At 34.3% G+C, this 19,487-nt stretch overlaps 1 protein-coding gene across 1 annotated transcript; it reads right to left on the bottom strand.

The window, feature by feature from the left end:
• Positions 1 to 925: 925 nt before the first annotated feature.
• On the bottom strand, positions 926 to 18,499 carry LOC140040783 (mitochondrial carrier homolog 2-like). The gene is made up of 11 exons (XM_072086956.1): positions 18,362 to 18,499; positions 16,962 to 17,046; positions 16,224 to 16,330; positions 15,512 to 15,604; positions 14,937 to 15,046; positions 14,372 to 14,431; positions 11,328 to 11,421; positions 10,652 to 10,699; positions 10,184 to 10,251; positions 4,792 to 4,867; positions 926 to 3,812 (listed from the first exon to the last, which is right to left on the bottom strand). The coding sequence occupies exons 1-11, from the start codon at positions 18,470 to 18,472 to the stop codon at positions 3,732 to 3,734; spliced, it is 933 nt and encodes a 310-aa protein (XP_071943057.1). The 5' UTR covers positions 18,473 to 18,499; the 3' UTR covers positions 926 to 3,731.
• Between the last annotated feature and the right edge of the window lie 988 nt (positions 18,500 to 19,487).

Below are 19,487 nucleotides of genomic sequence, written 5' to 3' on the forward strand. Positions count from 1 at the left end.
AACATGGGCATCAGCATGCATGTGTGATAAAAACGTGTCTAAGTCACACTGTAAATGGTGGAACATGGGCATCAGCATGAGTGTGAGTGTCTATAAAAACGTGTCTAAGTCACACTGTAAATGGTGGAACATGGGCATCAGCATGAGTGTGAGTGTCTATAAAAACGTGTCTAAGTCACACTGTAAATGGTGGAACATGGGCATCAGCATGAGTGTGAGTGTCTATAAAAACGTGTCTAAGTCACACTGTAAATGGTGGAACATGGGCATCAGCATGAGTGTGAGTGTCTATAAAAACGTGTCTAAGTCACACTGTAAATGGTGGAACATCGGCATCAGCATGCGTGTGAGTGTCTATAAAAACGTGTCTAGGTTTCAGTGTGAATCCTATTGCTTATTTATTTGAGTAGAATTCCCAAGCTAGGTGGTATTTTAAATCAGGTCGCCGATACAATTCATTTCTTTCAAGAAAAGACTTCTGGAGAACACCGGACATTCAAGAAAAGACTTCTGGTGAACACGAGACATTCAAGAAAAGACTGGTGAACACCAGACATTCAAGAAAAGACATCTGGTGAACACCAGCCATTCAAGAAAAGACATCTGGTTGACACACCAGCCATTCAAGAAAAGTCATCTGGTGAACATCAGACATTCAATCAAGAAAAGACATCTGGTGAACACACAGCCATTCAAGAAAAGACATCTGGTGAACACACAGCCATTCAAGAAAAGACTTCTGGGGAACACCAGCCATTCAAGAAAAGACATCTGGTGAACACCAGACATTCAAGAAAAGACTTCTGACCCCATCCTCCAGATGTGCCATTGATTGAAATAGTCTTAAATCAACATACAGGTACAACATATTTTCAATCAAGTCTTGCAACATAAAACATAAAGTACATCGGCAAAAACATTGAGATACATTTTAATGTGGCTTTTATTGGACAAAAACCTTTTTATATCATTTACGGTACATAAGAACAAAATGTCATTAAAAAAATGATTGAAACAAAGCAAATATTTTAATTTTTGCATATCAAATCATTCAGTTTGGTTACTATAGTTAATATATCCAAAAATAATATCACTAAAGTATAATGGAATTAGGCAACTGAACATAAATTTATCGACACAAAGGCCAGTACGCACTGAACATCTAGACACGAAGCGACAAGCAGAAAGCGTCAAAACGAAGAAGCGAGTTGCACAAAAGTTTTTCAAAGAGAAGTCACTCGCGAGCCTTTGTGAGCTCGAAATGCAGTTCTTGAAGTTAAAAATCGCCTGACGCATTCGATTGGATGTTCGCACTGAAATCATTCGTTGCATCAAAATTCATGTGTAAATTGTCCAGTGTGAACTAGCCTTTAAAGCAACTGAACCAGCCTTTAAAGCAACTGAACCCGACTGACTCAAGTAAAGCACTGCCTACAAGTGTGATGCGGGTGATATGCCCAAATATGGTAGTGATAAATCATTATGTTGTCCATATATGGGTACATCACATTTCTTGTCACATCAAGTTGGATAGTGTAGGCAGAGCTTAGTAACACAATGGCAGGTATTAGTTGAGTTGCTTTCAGTTGCAGGTCGACACATGCTTTAGTGCAATTCAAAATCACCTTTAAATAACTTTAAGGGTGAAAATTTATTATATTTTTGTAAAATCTTATGCAAAATAATCTAATAAATCTTAAATGATCTTACGAACTGACATATAAAAGGTAAAACACAGAAAATCGAAAAAGTTTGTAACTTGCATAATTAAAAATTGAAAGTTAGATGGGATATGGTAGTACAAATTATAAGCACCCATAAACTACTGTTGTAGTATTCAAAATAGTAGTATTAACAGTAGGTATATTGAATCCTAGATGTGTTTCATTGCTTGGATTTATGTACAGCAGAAACCCTATTAAGGGAACAACTTTGGGACTGAAAAAAGTATCCTCTTAATAGGGATGTCCCTTGAAAATGGGTTTGCCATAATGTTACATATATTTCCCCTTGTATGCTTCACAGGGAAGTGTTCCCTAAAGGCCCATTTACACTAGGACGATAACGATGGACGATAAATATATAAACATGCATTTTTTTACATAAAACAAAATAAAGAAAGGTTTTCGTTCTAGAACTATAGGATAATCATTTATGCTGTCTTTGATGAAAATAATATTTTTAAAATTCCAATCAAATGACGTCATGATAAATAAAAACAATAAAATCGTTGTATTGTCACGATATTATTGCTCTTACTAATCATGACGTCATTTGATTGAACGTGTGAAAATATCATTTTCATCAAAGGAAGCATAGAAGGTTATTCTAAAGTTCTAGAATGAAAAGTTTTTATATTTCTTTTGTTTTATGTATGAAAAATGCACATTTGTCTATTTATCGTCCATCGTTATCGTCCTAGTGTAAATGGGCCTTTAATAGGGATTTCTCCTGAATTTGGTGGTTTCAAAAGATAGGTTCCACTATATTATACATTCTTTCATACCAAAATATATGATACAAACCATTAAAACATCAAATAAATTAGAAACTCTAAATAGCAGTTGGCTGTACTGTGTGTTCAATTAATAAATGTGAGTGTTCAGATGGACGGTTCTGCTGTATCATATATTCTTTCAATAATTATTCCTTATTGTTAAGCTCTGTCTTGTAATGTGATACATCATCATGTCTATATATGAGAACATCACATTGTTTTGTCACATAAAGTTTGATAGTGTTAATGTATTTAGTTTAGGGAAAATGATGGAAACAAGGAAATGTGACCTAAGAACAATTTAAATAAACTAAGAAGGAATAAATTTAAAACTAATTCCTCCTTGAATTACATACACAAGTGAATAAACAAAATATGAACAGTGAAAATATTTAGATTGCTGTGCACACACTTAGAAATTTAATATATAGAAGAAACAAAATGTTATTCTCACAAATAATGTAATCCATTTGATATAGAATTATAAAAAGATTTTTTTCTATGTTGCTTTTCACTGATAGTAAAGTCAGTAATATTAGATACAACTTCTTGGTAAATTTATATCTAAATAGCTTCTCCATACTTTAACAACTCTTGTAATATAGCAAACTTGACAGCAAGCAACTACATGGCTATTGAGTTCAGCAGTCATTCTGCGTTGGCTCCTCTTTTTGAGTGTGCACAGAATAACTTTTCGACTCGATGGTCACCATTTGCATGACACGACAAGCACTACAAAGCGATTGATCCCAAATTATTCTGTGCAGGTTCACATGTTTCTGAGAGTGTGCAAAATGACTTTTGACACGATAGTCACGTAGTATACTATACATGTCATGAAAACAAAATGTCGTCAAATTCTGAAGAACTACTTTTAGAAATTCATATTGAAATTGAATGTCACATGGTATCATGATGTCACATGGTATCATGATGTCACATGGTATCATGATGTAATTGGTGCAGAAGTTGTATACAGAATACTGAAGCTCTAAAATTAAAAACATCAAAGTACTTGAAAATATATTTCAAATACAATTTTGTGTAAATTTTATCCATTTTAAGGTCCCTATATTGAAATATACTTTTTGGATTAATTGTTTAAAACTTTATCACAATTATTGTTATTGCCTAGTTAAATTGGATCAACTATAAACTACTACACATTTTCTTAATACCCATAATTTAGCTGTTAATGAAAGCAGATCAAAATATTTTAAAAGCAAGATTTGTTTTAGTTTAGTTTGATTGCTCCTCTGCTTCGCCCTTTTGGAACCTGTCTCCAGAATATGCTGGAACCTCGTTTCAGATCACCCTAGATAAAAAAAATATTAAATGTATTACTAATTAAATCGATGTACTATCTACTGTACTAGAAATGAACCAGTCTACACTTACACAAAGTAAAAGAATACACTATGCATTAGCACCTATATTAAGGGGGATACGTTCCGGACAGGACAAAGTGTCCCTTTAATTGGGGGTCGGCTGTAGTGGTTAAACATGACCTTCATTCGTTTAATATTATTAAAAAAGGTTGATCATTGTGTTAATAGGTGTTCCCTAAATAGGAGTAAGGTATTGTAAATCAAGTGTATCTACTATAAGGCCATGGGAAATACATGGTTATCGACAGCAGCGGTCAAAATTTAAGTTCATGATTTTGGTAAACTTTTATCTTTGGATTTTAATCGCATTGAGCAAACATACTGGGTCATAAGTGCGTCTGCAAACCTAGCTTGGGTTAGACCCAGATAGGCTTATAGTTTGATTAAACAGCAAGACATGCTCCTTAAAATTTATAACCAAAAAAGAAAATATAATTTTTTAGCATCAATATTATTATAAAGACTGAAGTGGACGGATTAACTATAAACAGACGTATGCGACCATTATTATACACTATAGACCTACTGCAGCCATGTCATATCATGATTATTATAAAGACTGAAGTGGACGGATTAACTTTAAACAGACGTATGCGACCATTATTATACACGATAGACCTACTGTAGCCATGTCATGTGATGATTATTATAAAGACCGAAGTGGACAGATAAACTATAAACAGACGTATGCGACCATTATTATACACTATAGACCTACTGCAGCCATGTCATATGATGATTATTAAATTATTATAAAATTTGTTGAGATAATTTTCATACTTTTAATATATGTTTTTTTGACGATAATACAAGACAATAGAGTTATTATCTAATTTTAAATATTTAGAGGCCAATATCTAAGAGAAATATCTTTAATATGTTAATTTTCTCCCTGTTTTTACTTACATCTCTTCGTAGAGCTTCACAACAGTCAAGCCAGTTAGTATATGTTGGCATGTAAGGTTGCCTAGAAGCTGCAAGGCTAAAAAAAAACAATGAAAATGTCGATGAAAACAAATAGTCCAGGAGTATTAGACAAAAAAAGGGCCAAAGGTAGAAATAAATATGCTAAAGCTGAATTTTTCAGGATAGGTCCCCAATGTTGTCTGGAACAACATACTAAAAGTCCCCGGGTTTCCCCGTTGTGCTTCAACCTGATTGGGCCATTTTTTTCAAAATGGCGGCCATCTTAACATTATTTACCATATTTTGACAACCAGTAGGTGTAAGTAAACAATTTTGGTGTCAAAATACTCAGAAGACCAATATTTATATTCACTGTAATGGAGAAGTTTTTAAAAAAATGACCGGAAATGCCTGTTTTGACCTTTGACCATAAATTTGGATTATCTCAATATCTCATCAACGACTGGCCGTTGAGAGTTCAAAATTGTCCCAAATTATTCAGAATGCCCAACTTTCTATTCACTCTAATGAAAGAAGAATACTAAATTCCTTTAGAAACCTTCTATTCTGACCTTTGAACTATTGACCTAAGCATATTTTAATTTTATAGACATCTTGGTGATCGATAGGAGTACATAAGCGAAATTGGTGTCAAAATACTCAGAAGACCCATATTTATATTCATTATAATGGAAAAGGTTTTAAAAAAATGACCGGAAATGCATGTTTTGAACTTTGACCCTAAATTTGGATTATCTCAATATCTCATCAACGACTGGCCGTAGAGACTTCAAAGTTGTCCCAAATTATTCGGAATGCCCAACTTTCTATTTACTTTAATGAAAGAAAAGTACCAAAAACCTTTAGAAACCTTCTATTTTGACCTTTGAACTATTGACATAGGCATATTTATTTTTATAGACATCTTGGTGATCGATAGGATACGAAATTGGTTTCAAAATTTATAACTTTGACCCTAAATTAGGGTTATCTCAATACCGCATCAACTGCTGGCCGTAGAGACTTCAAAATTGTCCTAAATTAAGCAGTGTGCCCAACTCTCTATTCACTGTAGTTAAAGAAAAATACTAAAAGCCTTTAGAAACCACCTATTTTGCCATTTGAACTATTGATCTGGCCAATACAATATTTTATATCATAATTATATAGAAATCTTGGTGATCGATAGGAATACATAAGCGAATTTGTTGTCAAAATATTCCAAAACACCCATGTTTTTTTACCTTTGACTTTAATCACTAGATTATAATTTAATAATTTAAGTCCCAAATAGCATGATGGACATATCATACCATTCATCATGCCATGAGATGTCAAATTTATCTGAAACAGCCTAGAAAAAATGTCCGATGGACGAATAATAATATTCATCAATATAGATATGAGGCCATAATTTCAGGTATCAAAGGGTCACAATGTGTCATTTGACAAATCACCTAAATAATAAAATACAATATGAAACTCTTAAAGATAAATGCAATAATTCTTTTAAAATTAAATTGCATCATATCAGATAAGAATCGGAGGCAGTGGCGTATCCAGGATTTTGAAGTTGGGGGGGCCGGGAATTGCCAATTTGCCAACAAAATTGGTGTCATTATCTGCTGTACATACACGACGTCTCTGATCAATATATTTTCTAGGATTACATAGTCTATTGTCTTATATGGGATAACGATGCAAAATTAAAACCAAACCAACATTATCTGTTAGTATGTTATATTCATATTACAATAAAGAAAGAATTAGGAAAATCTGATTTGTAGTTTTCGAAATATAGGGTCTAAAACATCGCCGAAAATGATCGTTTTTAGCCACGAAAGAAGTAAAACAATTTGCGGCCTCAGTCGACAATTCTATTAACTACGCCATTTTTGGTTAAAATAATTACATATAATTACGTTTTTTAGTAATTTATTTTATATATCACCATTGCAAATATCAATAAAACATGTTATTAAATGCTTATAAAATATATAAAGTTGTTTACTTAACGGAATTCGGACAAATTCATTGCTCTAACTTTGTGTAGTAACGATCAGAGAGATTCATGGTACACGCGCGAGAGAAAACATTCCGCTGCGGGTGATTCGCATCCACCAATCAAATCAGCTAGAATCCTAACTCATTCAACCGTGAGCAATGCCAATCGCGAGAAAGCTCAGCTTTGATTGGCTTACGATGACATCATATCACAAAATGGTGGTTTTGTAGTTGAGCCTCACGGAATATTCTGTTCCAAAAATGAAATAGGGCCTACATGGATATTTTTTATGGTATATGTGCTTTTTCTTTAAAAATTTTGAATAATAAAGGCCTCATATCGAGAAAAAAAAACCGGGTTTTTGGCACTTATAATAAATATATCTTAGACAAAAAAGCACATGGCATGTGGAACTATATAATCTCTTAGCGTAGGAAGACATACAAATCCCAGGTCATGAGAGGCTCAACTGCATGCAAAAACAAGGTTTTAGGGTAAGGTCAAAGACTTTTGAGTAAACAATCTACCGCGTACGGCCGTACGTACGTGCTACACATTTTTTACGTGTTTCGTTAGATGTAATGAAAATAAAAAATAGTTGATCTGAAGGGATCAATGATGATATGATATGTAAATAAACAAACACTCAAAAGAATTATGTTTACAGTTCAATTATTGTCAGAATAAATAGTTTATTTTTTTCCCCGGCACCTTTGTTTGCCGACGGCCGCGATGATGTGCCGACGGAAACGAAATCAGGGGGGCCCGGGCCCCCCCGGCCCCCCTACTGGATACGCCACTGATCGGCAGCCCACGAAATTCAGAAAAAAGAAGGTCGGCAAAAAATTGCCGACCTTAAATTCGCCAAGGTCGGCAGTCTCGGCAGTTCTAAAAATAGAAAATTCACCCCAAGGTCTAAACCTCTTGCTAACCTAAAAAAGGCCTAGCTAGGCCTAGCCTCCCTAGCTATATGTTATGCAAAAAGAACTAGCAAAATTAACTAAAAAAAAATATAAAAACCTAACACTAAAATCTACAAGATAAATTCTATTTGATAATTAATTGGTGAACATCATGGTTCTGGAGCCCGTTCTGGAGCTAGCTGTACACAGAGCATAGTTGCTTGCTTGGCATAACAGGGTATTCCCATACACAGCTCTGTGGCGCGCAGCACTGTGCCCAGCCAGCTTGCTTGATAGGAAAGCATGCAGCTCACACACAAAATGATGTAATGGTTGAGTGAATTCAGGGATCATCTTAATTCCATGGTTTGTTAACTAAACACAACATGGTGGTGAATATGCCTGTTAAAATTTCAATGATACGATCCCTTAAAGTACCATGTTGTTGCTAGGAGGCTTGAAAGGAGGGATCTAGCCTAGTTTCTAGGTCGGCAATCTCTTGCCGTCCTCTGACAATTTAAGGTCGGCAATAAGGTCGGCAATTGCCGATTGCCGACGTGAAATTCGTGGGCTGGATCGGAGGTACTGTCGTATGACTAGAGCCTAAAATGAGACTTAGACTGAGACCTTGATAAATGGTTGGGTGGGTGACTATGTACAGTGTGCAGTTTTAGACAATTTAAAAAATGTTATAAGATGAATTATGTACTCCAGACCTATATACACAAAGAAATGTATTAGTGCAGCTCAATTGAAAAAAAACCAACAATTTTACCAATAAGTGTGTGTCAAATCAACCAGTAGTGGTCTCTGCTATATATTAAATGACACTGCCGAAGAGGAAACATTTCAGAATTGGTGTAGCTCCAAAGTTTAAACATGGACATTAGCCATATAGAGAATGCGTGGCATTTTTTGAAGGACTAATTTCTAACCTTAATATTTCAAGAATAAATAAATAATAACATTTGTTTGGTTACTAATGAATAAAAGAAGTGAAAACAGGCTAAAGCCCAAACAGACAGTAAAATGTATCATATATACAGTATATAGTTTAAAATTGGGGCTTGGTTTGTCTGTTTAGCATCTGAGCAATTTGGAATGAATTTTACCTCTCATGGCAATGGCCATACTGATGAATTGTTAGATTCTGTCTATCTTTATGTCAACTTAAATTTAACTTTTTGCATCTAAGCCCTCCCTCTGGAGAGCACGGGCTATTGTCGGTTTATACAGGTAAGCTAGGCACGAAATAAGACTAATTCTCATTAAAATGTAATGATTAAGGTCAAAGGTCAAAACACTTTCAATAGCATTTAGTACATTATTTCTATAAGAGTAAAAAGAAACATGGGTGTTTTGGAGTATTTTGACACCAAATTCCCTTATGTATTCCTATCGATCACCAAGATTTCTATACAATTTTGGTATAAAATATGACCAGATCAAGGGTTCAAAGGTCAAAATAGAAGGTTTCTAAAGGAATTTGGTATTTTTCTTTCATTAAAGTGAATAGAAAGTTGGGCATTCCGAATAATTTGGGACAACTTTGAAGTCTCTACGGCCAGTCGTTGATGAGATATAATACAAATTTAGGGTCAAAGTTCAAAACATGCATTTCCGGTCATTTTTTTAAAAACTTTTCCATTATAATGAATATAAATATGGGTCTTCTGAGTATTTTGACACCAATTTCGCTTGTGTACTCCTATTGATCACCAAGATGTCTATACAATTAAAATATGTCTAGGTCAATAGTTCAAAGGTCAAAATAGAAGGTTTCTAAAGGAATTTGGTATTTTTCTTTCATTAAAGTGAATAGAAAGTTGGGCATTCTGAATAATTTGGGACAACTTTGAAGTCTCTATGGCCAGTCGTTGATGAGATATTGAGATAATCCAAATTTAGGGTCAAAGGTCAAAACATTTCTGACCATTTTTTGTTAAACTTTCTCATTACAGTGAATATAAATATGGGTCTTCTGAGTATTTTGACACCAAGATTGTTTACTTACATCTACTGGTTGTCAGCATATGGTAAATAATTTTAAGATGGCCGCCATTTTGAAAAATGGCCCAATCTGGTTGAAGCACAACGGGGAAACCCGGGGACTTTTAGTATGTTGTTTCAGACAACATTAGGGACCTATCCTGAAAAATTCAGCTTTAGCATATTTATTTCTACCTCAAAGTCTAATACTCCTGGACTAAAAACTCAAGAAAAACAAATACCAATGAAAACCATTTCAAACAAACAAAGAACTTAGAAAGGAAGACCTTAAATTTTGAAAATAATGTAATTTTCTAAAGCATAATTAGAGGTTTTGAAGGAACGACATTGGTAAAAGAACTTAAGTATAATACTTGTACTCAGTAGGTATTAAAATCTCCTAAAAAGAGAAAGAGGCATAATCGTAAGAAAATTGGACATAATTTTAGCTTCAATTACATTCTAATACATATTTCAAAGACTGAAAAAATCTTACCCAGAATTATTGACAGCCATGATATTACTTATAAGACCAAGTGGATATGTTATCATGCTGGCAAAGAACTGTAATAATAAAATGTAGTTATAATAGAGATACGGCTAGACAAGAACATCTCATGTGTTGAATTTGCCATCATTTATTTGAAATATACATAATTTATGTCACTTTACGACAAAAACTAGCATGTTCGCTATTTCCAAGCTCAACATAATTTTTTAAATGTCTCGTGCCGAATTAAATAAATTAAAAAACTTATTCATTTTATTAAATTTTCTCAATTATTACAGTAAACAATGATCATATAGCAATATATAAACAATATTTTCATTTTCAGAAAGTTTAAATAATAGTTTTACCTAGTAGGGGTAAACAATGATCATATAGCAATATAGAAACCGTTTGATTGTTTGATATTTTAATTTTCACAAAAGTTAAATAATATATGTGGTGTAACAAGCATACCCCTGTTATTGCACGGCTGTAGCTTCGCAGTTCTGTCACATTATGAGTCTAAAAAGAAATAAATAAATAAATTGATATGAATACAAATGAAGTCAAAGAAGGAGAGACTAAAATAAATGATGGAAAAATGAAATTCTTTGAGTGATAACAATCACCCAAAACAAATATTCCACCTCAGATTCATCTGCTTAACAACCTACCATTAGACCAAGGGATATATGTTGTTCAAATTCGATTGAATAGCTATTGTCATCCTTACAATGGATTTAAATGTTAATATGTGGGCAAAATCAAAACTAGAAGATTATGAACCTTTAGTTGCCCAGAAATTGTACTCTTAAACTCAAATTTCCAAAATGAAAAAGTGCTGATTCCACCCACAGTTTTTAATTATATGCACAACATATCAACATTTTGAGCATAAATTAGACAGATGACATCTGTGAGGAGAGATCATTATACTATATTCAAATTCTTTGTTGCAACAAAGTAAGCAATATTGAATACAATATTAAAATAACAATAAAATAACCCTTGACATTCACTATAAGAACAGAGAAAATTCAAAGGCATAAGAATAACATTGGAAATAATAATAAAGTTTGACAATTTCAAATAAAGAATATGTACATCAACCTATTTCCTCAATAGTGAAATAGAAAACTATTTCTCTAACCTGTTCATCAAGTATATAATTATTGAGAAGGTAATACAGCGCCCTCGCTAACCATAGAGAGCTAATCTCAAGTAGTAGTCTTGGAGCCAAGCCACTGTAAAGACAAAATATAACAGTTTTACCACTTGAATTGATGTAAAATGTGTAAATTATTTCCTCCAAATTGGATTGGCATTCATGGACAGTAGACGCCCTATAATAATAAATAATAATAAATGAAAACTTATATAGCGCCGGTATCCTCCACCCATGTGGCGCTCATGGCGCTTTGTGCATTAACAACGTGCGAGAACATCAGCGAATAGCGACGTCTTTAGGTTGGTCTTGAAACTGTTTAGACTAGTTGAGCATTTAACTGTTGCTGGTAAGCTGTTCCATACACTTGCGGCCGCAACGTAAAAAGATCTCTGACCCCACTGATTTTTCGCTCTACGCTCTTGAAGAAGGTTTTGTGACAATGATCGTAGGCCTCTACGGGATGATTCGTAACGATCCACAAGGTCAGATAAATAAGCAGGAGCACTGTCATTTACTATCTTGAATACAAACAACGCAAGTTTGTACTTAATACGTTGTTGAACAGGCAACCAATGCAAATCCATCAGGACAGGAGTTATGTGAGCGTTTGATTTTGTATTTAAGTTACAATTCTAGCTGCCATATTTTGCAAGCGCTGCAAACGTTGTATTTGAGATTTTGGTATGCCAAACAACAAGGCATTACCAATGTCAATTTTAGAAGTGACAAATGAGTGTACAATCAATTCAGCTGTTTTCTTGTTAAGATTACCGCGAATACGACCAAGGTTCCTAATCGATATGCATGCTGCTTTGGATACAGTTGTTATTTGTGCTTCCATAGTGAGATTACTATCCAGCATGATTCCCAGATTCCGGACCACCGATGAGGAATTTACATTCCTCTTCTGTGCAATGTAAGCTTGACGATCTATTTCCAGATGAGAGATTCTCCATTTCTTTTCAAGCTTACGCTTTGTTCTTTTCTCAGCATAGATGTCACTGTTATACCAACTAGTGTTTGGTCGGACCTTTACTGTTCTCTTTTTCGGTGGTGCGTGTTTGTCAAGAAGTTCACTCAAAGTGGTGACATATAGTCGTACTTTACTTGATAAATCAAGATTTGAGAGCGAAGTTCCGAGATCAGACTGTGTGATATCTTTACATAATGTCTCAAAATTTATAGCATTCCAATGACGAGTTTCGATGGATTTAGTGATTACGGGTGGCTTCTTGATAAGGAGATTACATGTGATTGCATAGTGATCTGATATACCATCAATGACATTAAGGTTTGAGAAAACAGGAGGATCAGATGAACGAGTGATCAGCAAGTCTAATGTATGACCATGTCGGTGTGTAGGTGTAGACACATGCTGTTGAAGACTGCTTGCTACAAGTAGATTCCGAAAATGAATTGCATCTGCATCATTTGGCATATCCACATGGATGTTAAAGTCTCCAATGAATAGTATGGGAGCCGGCTTCAATACATAGTGATCAACCAAAGTTGAGAATTCTTCAGTGAAAACATTTAGACTGCAACCCGTTGATTTGCTTTGAGGACGATATACTGCTACGAGGAAAACTGAGGATGCATTGCTGACTATTTCCACATTTAGCAGTTCAAATGATTTTGGTAATAATCCCGTGTCATAACATTTAACCGCTATGCTTTCCTTGTAAAGAAGTGCAACTCCACCACCTCTTTTAGTACCAGCACGGGGAGCATGTTTGAGAGAGTATCCGTTGGGTGTAATATTTCCTATAACTGATGTGTCTTCTGGTTTAAGCCACGTTTCCGAAAGGGCAACAACATCCAGATTATGTTCTGTTGTTTTGTTCCGAACGGATCTTGTATTAATACTGCAAAATTTAATATTGTTTTTAGATAAGAGAGAGTTTGATGATAAGTCCGGAAATGATAGATTGTTTTTAGTGTGTTTGTCACGCCCAGCTCTTGTACCACGCCTGGTTTTTCTTTTTGGCCTCCTTGGTAATAGGTGGATACTACAGCTACTGGAGTTCAACTTAAAAGATTGTATAATTAAGCAAGATTCTTCAAGAAGTTCACAACTGTTATTGTTGTTGGTTACACAGCCCTGTAAACCATGAAGAAACTCAGAGCTATAGCTAATTAGCATGACAACAGCAGATCTTCAAGCATGAGGTGTACAAGGTCATTTACATAACAATATGCACAGTCAGATTGAAAGTACAGGGCTAGCTTCCCACTGATGCTAGTAGACCATTGTTCTTGGGCAGTGATGAGTTTGAATTAAAACAATAAAGGCACAAGCAGGGCCTAGCTGAACTTCAGGAAACAACAAGAAAAACAACTGCGATTTACTCCAAGATATGATTATTTCCACATAAGAAATTTGTGAATATATGGTGCTCAATTTGCTATTCCAGCATCCAGTAAAACTTATTTGATGAAAAAAACCATCTGCAAACAGATACGAAGTTGTTATGCACAGAGCAATATAGAGCCGCCACATGGGCGCTGCAACACTCCTCTCCCTATATAAGGGGACATGTACACCAACAATACGTCCCCTTAACAGAGGTGTCCTCTAATGGGTTACCCTGATAATGTTTATTTTCATATTAACGCGTCCCTTTAAGGGGAGTTCGAAAAGTTGGGTTCTAAAAACCAGGAAACGAGTGCCCATTCAGAATCATTACCATTTTAATTACTTGCCCTTATTGCCTATTAAATGTAAAGTACTACTTTTCAAGAGCAACAATAATTGATTTTTGTGCAATGCATTATTCATTATGCAATGAACAATAAAACATTTCTTATTATATAATAAATTATTCAATAGGATTAAAAAGAATAATAAATAATTTGTTATTATGTGATATATCTATATGAAATGCAATTGCCTATTATGTGATTCAATATGAAAAGAACAATATGCAATAATATTATCTCATATGAAATGTACAATAGGTACTGCAATATTATAAGTAGGTATTTACCATTATGTCAAGTGCAGCAGAGTTTACAGAGTTACTTACGCAAAAAATCCTGCAATTCCATTATCATTATAAACTTGTGTAAAAGGTGAAAACCATCCACTAAATAAAATAAAAAAGAATTGTAAATAAACATTATACCTTAAAATAAACATAAAAACATTGCAGTAATTTGTGATTTTATTAGCAAAATCATTTATTTCTCTTTCAAATACAAACTGGATATTTAAAATCAATAAGCTACCATGATTGTTAATTAATCACAAAACACATGTTACTTATTGTTTAATTTTTTTTTTTAGTGAAATAAATATTCCATTTCTCTACAACAATTTTCATGATTATTATCTTAATATTATAAATACGTCTGCCTTTTATTAGGTAATTTGGATTTATATACACAAACAAAGCCATACATGGGCACAATTAGAGTAAAACACCTATTACGGGACACCTCCAAGACCGAACAATGTGTCCACTTAATAGGGGTAGTACCCCCTGAATAGGGATTGGATATAGTGGTAAAACACATATTTTCATGAGAAAGTTTCCCCTTAATTGAGGTGTCCCCTGAATATGAATGACAGAAAGTTGTTGTAAATGTTACCTGTACAGTGTTTCCTTCCCTACAAATTGTACCATAGATCTAACAGCTACAACATGAAATGGGTGATTGATAATAACAGCAACACAGTTGGAAACCATTACCTTGGATGTCTAAAATGAATTAGAAATAGGTATTAAGACTATTAATAATATAATTGTATAACTTTAAAAAAATTATAAAGTGTTTGTTCTCTCAACTCTCCACATACCAGACTCTCCAAAACCTTGAGGTCTAAAATACTGTTTTACAATTTTTTTTAATTGAAATATTAAGAACATATTAGGCTAGCATTATGTATTGGGAGAGTTGGCTGCATTAGATAGAATTTATGACCGTAACTGTAAGAAATGTCTTCATTTAGCAAATCAAAATTGTTTTCTTGGGTAATAAATGATCAAGTTGTATCCCAAACATAGCCAAGATCTAATTTGATGAAAGCATAAAAAACAATTTTCATTACCATGGTTCAGTGAACAGTTGACTATACCACATGTTTAGTTCACTGCACCACATAATGTCCTTCTTTAATTAAATTTGAATCTGCTTTTCAAAAAATGTTTTTTATAGATACAAACCTCAATTGTAAATGTCTTAACGTCAGACTTGCCTAATCCACGAAACTTCTTCTGCTTTGCTGAATCGGACGTTGGAAATAAATCATCCAATTTCTGTTAAAGTAAAATACAGACTAAATAATATCTATGATAGTAAATAATTTTTTTTTTTTTAATGTTTTTGCCATCAAAGAATATTAGGCTGTGTTTATACAACACCCTTCTTACTTTACATGCCTACTATGTATGCATGTTTTCACAGACAAAGGCCAATCCCCTAAACTGAGCTGTTCATACATGAATGTCAAATGCCGTGTTGTGAACATGAAGGTCAGTCACAGCCAAACGTCTGCTGCTATAACTTCTGCTGCGACTTGTCCCCTGAGGTTACTTAAAAACGCTACTACAGCTAACCAACCGGCCAAATTTGGCCGGTCTTGGTAGCCTTTTCAGGTGGATTCCTAAGTACACGCAATCCATTCATGTTTATACAACATGCCAGTGTACAACCGTGTTGATTTAGCATGTTGTATAAAAGCGCCCTTAGAATAAGAATGTTGTACCAAAGGGCTCTTGAGATCACTAGGTAATATATAATTGAATGTGAAGAAATTATCTGGGTGCCCTAGACATTCTTTTATTATTCCATACTGTAAAGGCAACTAAACAGTATATCAAAACATTATAACCATTAAAGAAAATGTAAATTAGCAAAAATACATGCAAAACATACCTCTTGCACAGCTTGAGAAACAGAATTACCCACAATACTTTCACATATGCGAGGACACAGACCACGGTAAAGGCCTGTAAAGCCGTCTACCTTTTTGATATGACCAGCTGTATATGGTAACAAAATTTAATGTAAATGGAAAATTGTACTGTAGGCCTGGTAGTTGGCAGAGTGGAAAAAGGTACTCTAAAGTGTTTCAATCTACAGGTGTTTGAACATAATGCACTTGTCATTTGTACGACCCCCAGGAAAGATGCATCATGGATGCGTCATTTAAAAATAATTATTGATGCAGAAGTGCAGAACAATGATGTGTCAATGTTTGTCACTTTGCCACCCACCCTATTATGAACAACATTGTCACTGTGCGTCAAAATGGCTGTGTCATGGTCACCTACAGGTAAGCCACTTTTTTGACGTAGGGGTGCATCATTCATAGTATTCATGGGTTATACAATTGACAAGTGCATAATTAGTGGATCAAAATCTAAGTCATTTTCGACATGAGAAAAATCATAATAATCTGAAATAGGCAGGATATGAACCAACGACCTTGGGATTAGTAAGCAAGCAAGTTATTTATTCATTTATCATCACAATATAGAGCTTTCATTCAGCTTCATTTTATGATGTGTCATGGGTCATCGACTGGACCTAGAAACCATCAAAACTATATGAATGTGGGAGCCAAGGAAACTGAAGTTCAAACAATAAAACTAAAAAAAATTATATAATTACCATATTCAAAGAAACCTGGCAAGAAGGTCACTCTTCTCATAAAAATATTCCTCCCCTCTCTTTGAGGAAGAGGTTCAAATCCAATCTATTAATCAAAATGAAAAAAAAAATATTATTACATATACAATAATGTACTGTATTAAACATATAACGTCTCAAAAAACTGGTTTTGGTAAATTGAGTTCAAAGAAGAAACTAGTACTAGTAGTGCATTTGGACTATAACCTGTTTACAATACCATTTATACACCTCTTTCTCATGTCTACACAGTATCTAATGCACTTTTTATAATTGTATGACCCACTATATGACTCCCGGGAAAGGTGCATCCATTTTTTCAATGTATGTCATACCTTATGAATACCATAATGCACCTGTGCAACAAAAATGTGACTTACCTTTAGGTGACCATAATGTACTCATTTTGACACACTGTGACCATAATATATGGTGGGTGGTAAAGTGACAGAAATTGACCCACCATTGTTCATTGACGTGACATACCATCTAGGGTTTTTGACGCACCCCTGCATCAGTAAATATTTGTAAATGACGCATTCATGACTTACCTCTCCCCGGGGGTTGTATAGTGGGTCATAGGATTGACAAGTGCATATTAAAATTCCCAAACGGTATCCCTGAACGAAACAAGGTCTGATTTATAAATAACCAAAAATTCTATATTCAGATTATCGTTAAGTGATTAAAATGTATTTAGGCTAGGCCAAAGCACACTTACAAACCCACCGTTGATTTTTATCGCAATGATTTAAAATGTCACCAACTTTATGTTCACAATCAAACATGCCTAATTTAGGTCTAGACTAGCCTCGGTCTGCTTATTTTAGCAACACCAATACCCCTGGGCCTACTGTACAATTTATAGCTAGCCTAGTAGTAGGGCTAGGCTAGCTAAACAAAAAAGAATAACATTCAAAAATATTACATATACCTAGGCCTAGGGCCTGCAACAATCGTGCAAATAATTATTAATGAACTCGACATACAAGATAAAAAAGGAGTCAAAATTAATCATATTCATACTAGGCTAGGCCTAGTAGGCCCTAGAGGCCAGCTAGCTAGGCCTAGCCTATATTATTACTTATTTCCAACGTTTTATTTGATACAATCTTAGGTCTATCCCCGGGCCTATCTAATTTCTAATGCCTAGGCCCTACAGTTATAGATACAAATACTAGCCTAACTAATGGATTCACAACCTGCACACAATTGATGGTCGCAATCGTATTATTATTATTAGTCCTAGACCTAGCCTAGGCTAGTAGTAGTAGTAGCTAGCTAGAGCAGTACAGGTTTAGGGCCTATAGCTAGGCCTACACATTTCTTAGAGGAGTATACACACTACATACAGTTAGAATGACACCAAATTAGACCTATACCTGTATAAGTGTTTTGACATAAGTAAGAGGATGAGCAACCGTAGTTAGCCCAATGTTTAAGGCAAATTGAGTCCATGGATCAGGACCACTTCCACTATGCATGGATGCCATTTTCGCCGATTTTCTGAAAAATGTCGACCGACCACAAAAAAAGGGGATAACGCTTGTAATATTTTGCAGCCCGCCCTCTAGACTATATAGTATACCAAAATTGGAATTTATGCGACTTTTTATAATTACTGTATAATACTGTAGTTATTATGGAATTTTATGAGAACATCCTGTGTATCCCATTCTAAGTAATCGATTCATCACTGCCACCAAAATTTATTCTGCTGATGATCCTTGAAAATATCATCATCTAGTATTAATTATAGCTGTATCCATCATACAGTTACTGTAAATGTTTTCGATAAAAGGTTTGATAAAAACAATGACTGGTAAAAACAACAGTTTTTTAATGAAAAAGTCGACAACAATAACATAACAAACATACATTGGAATGAAATTGAAAAACTATATGAAATTAATTTTTATATCAAAAAACTAGTAGCCTCCTGACAAAGGAAATGTTATACAGTACAACCTTCCATAGAATCATAAATGGCTATTTTGTGCTGTACATGATGTATTTGTTTTTATTCATCATACCTTATTAATTTATACAATATTATATTGTGTGAATTATATAGAGTTAACTCTTCCAATAGGCCTATTGGACTCTATGAAAACCTGAAATTCTCAAAAAACCCAAAACTTTTCCTCAGGAAGCTATCAAATTCATTTTAGTTATAATTAAAAACATTAGAATACCAGAATTTATTAGACAACCAGATACTGGGCCAGCTCAAGGGACGCAATGCAATCTAGATTGCCTTGGTTGACTGTAGGCCCATAAATATATAAAAAGAGAGATGAATATGAATTATGAATTGATCAAAATTCATGTTTAATACCGGATTCACACAAAATGAATCACATTGTAACAAATTGTTACCTTGGAACAAACGTGTGAAAGCTTTTCAGGCCTGTAAGATTACCTTGATTGGACCGTATTTAAGCGTGGTTCCCACTAGTGACACAACACAACGACGTAACGCAACGCAAGTGAATTGACCAATCACAA

The sequence above is a fragment of the Antedon mediterranea genome, chromosome 2 (genome assembly GCF_964355755.1).
Source record: "Antedon mediterranea chromosome 2, ecAntMedi1.1, whole genome shotgun sequence".
Classification (NCBI taxonomy): Eukaryota; Metazoa; Echinodermata; class Crinoidea; order Comatulida; family Antedonidae; genus Antedon; species Antedon mediterranea.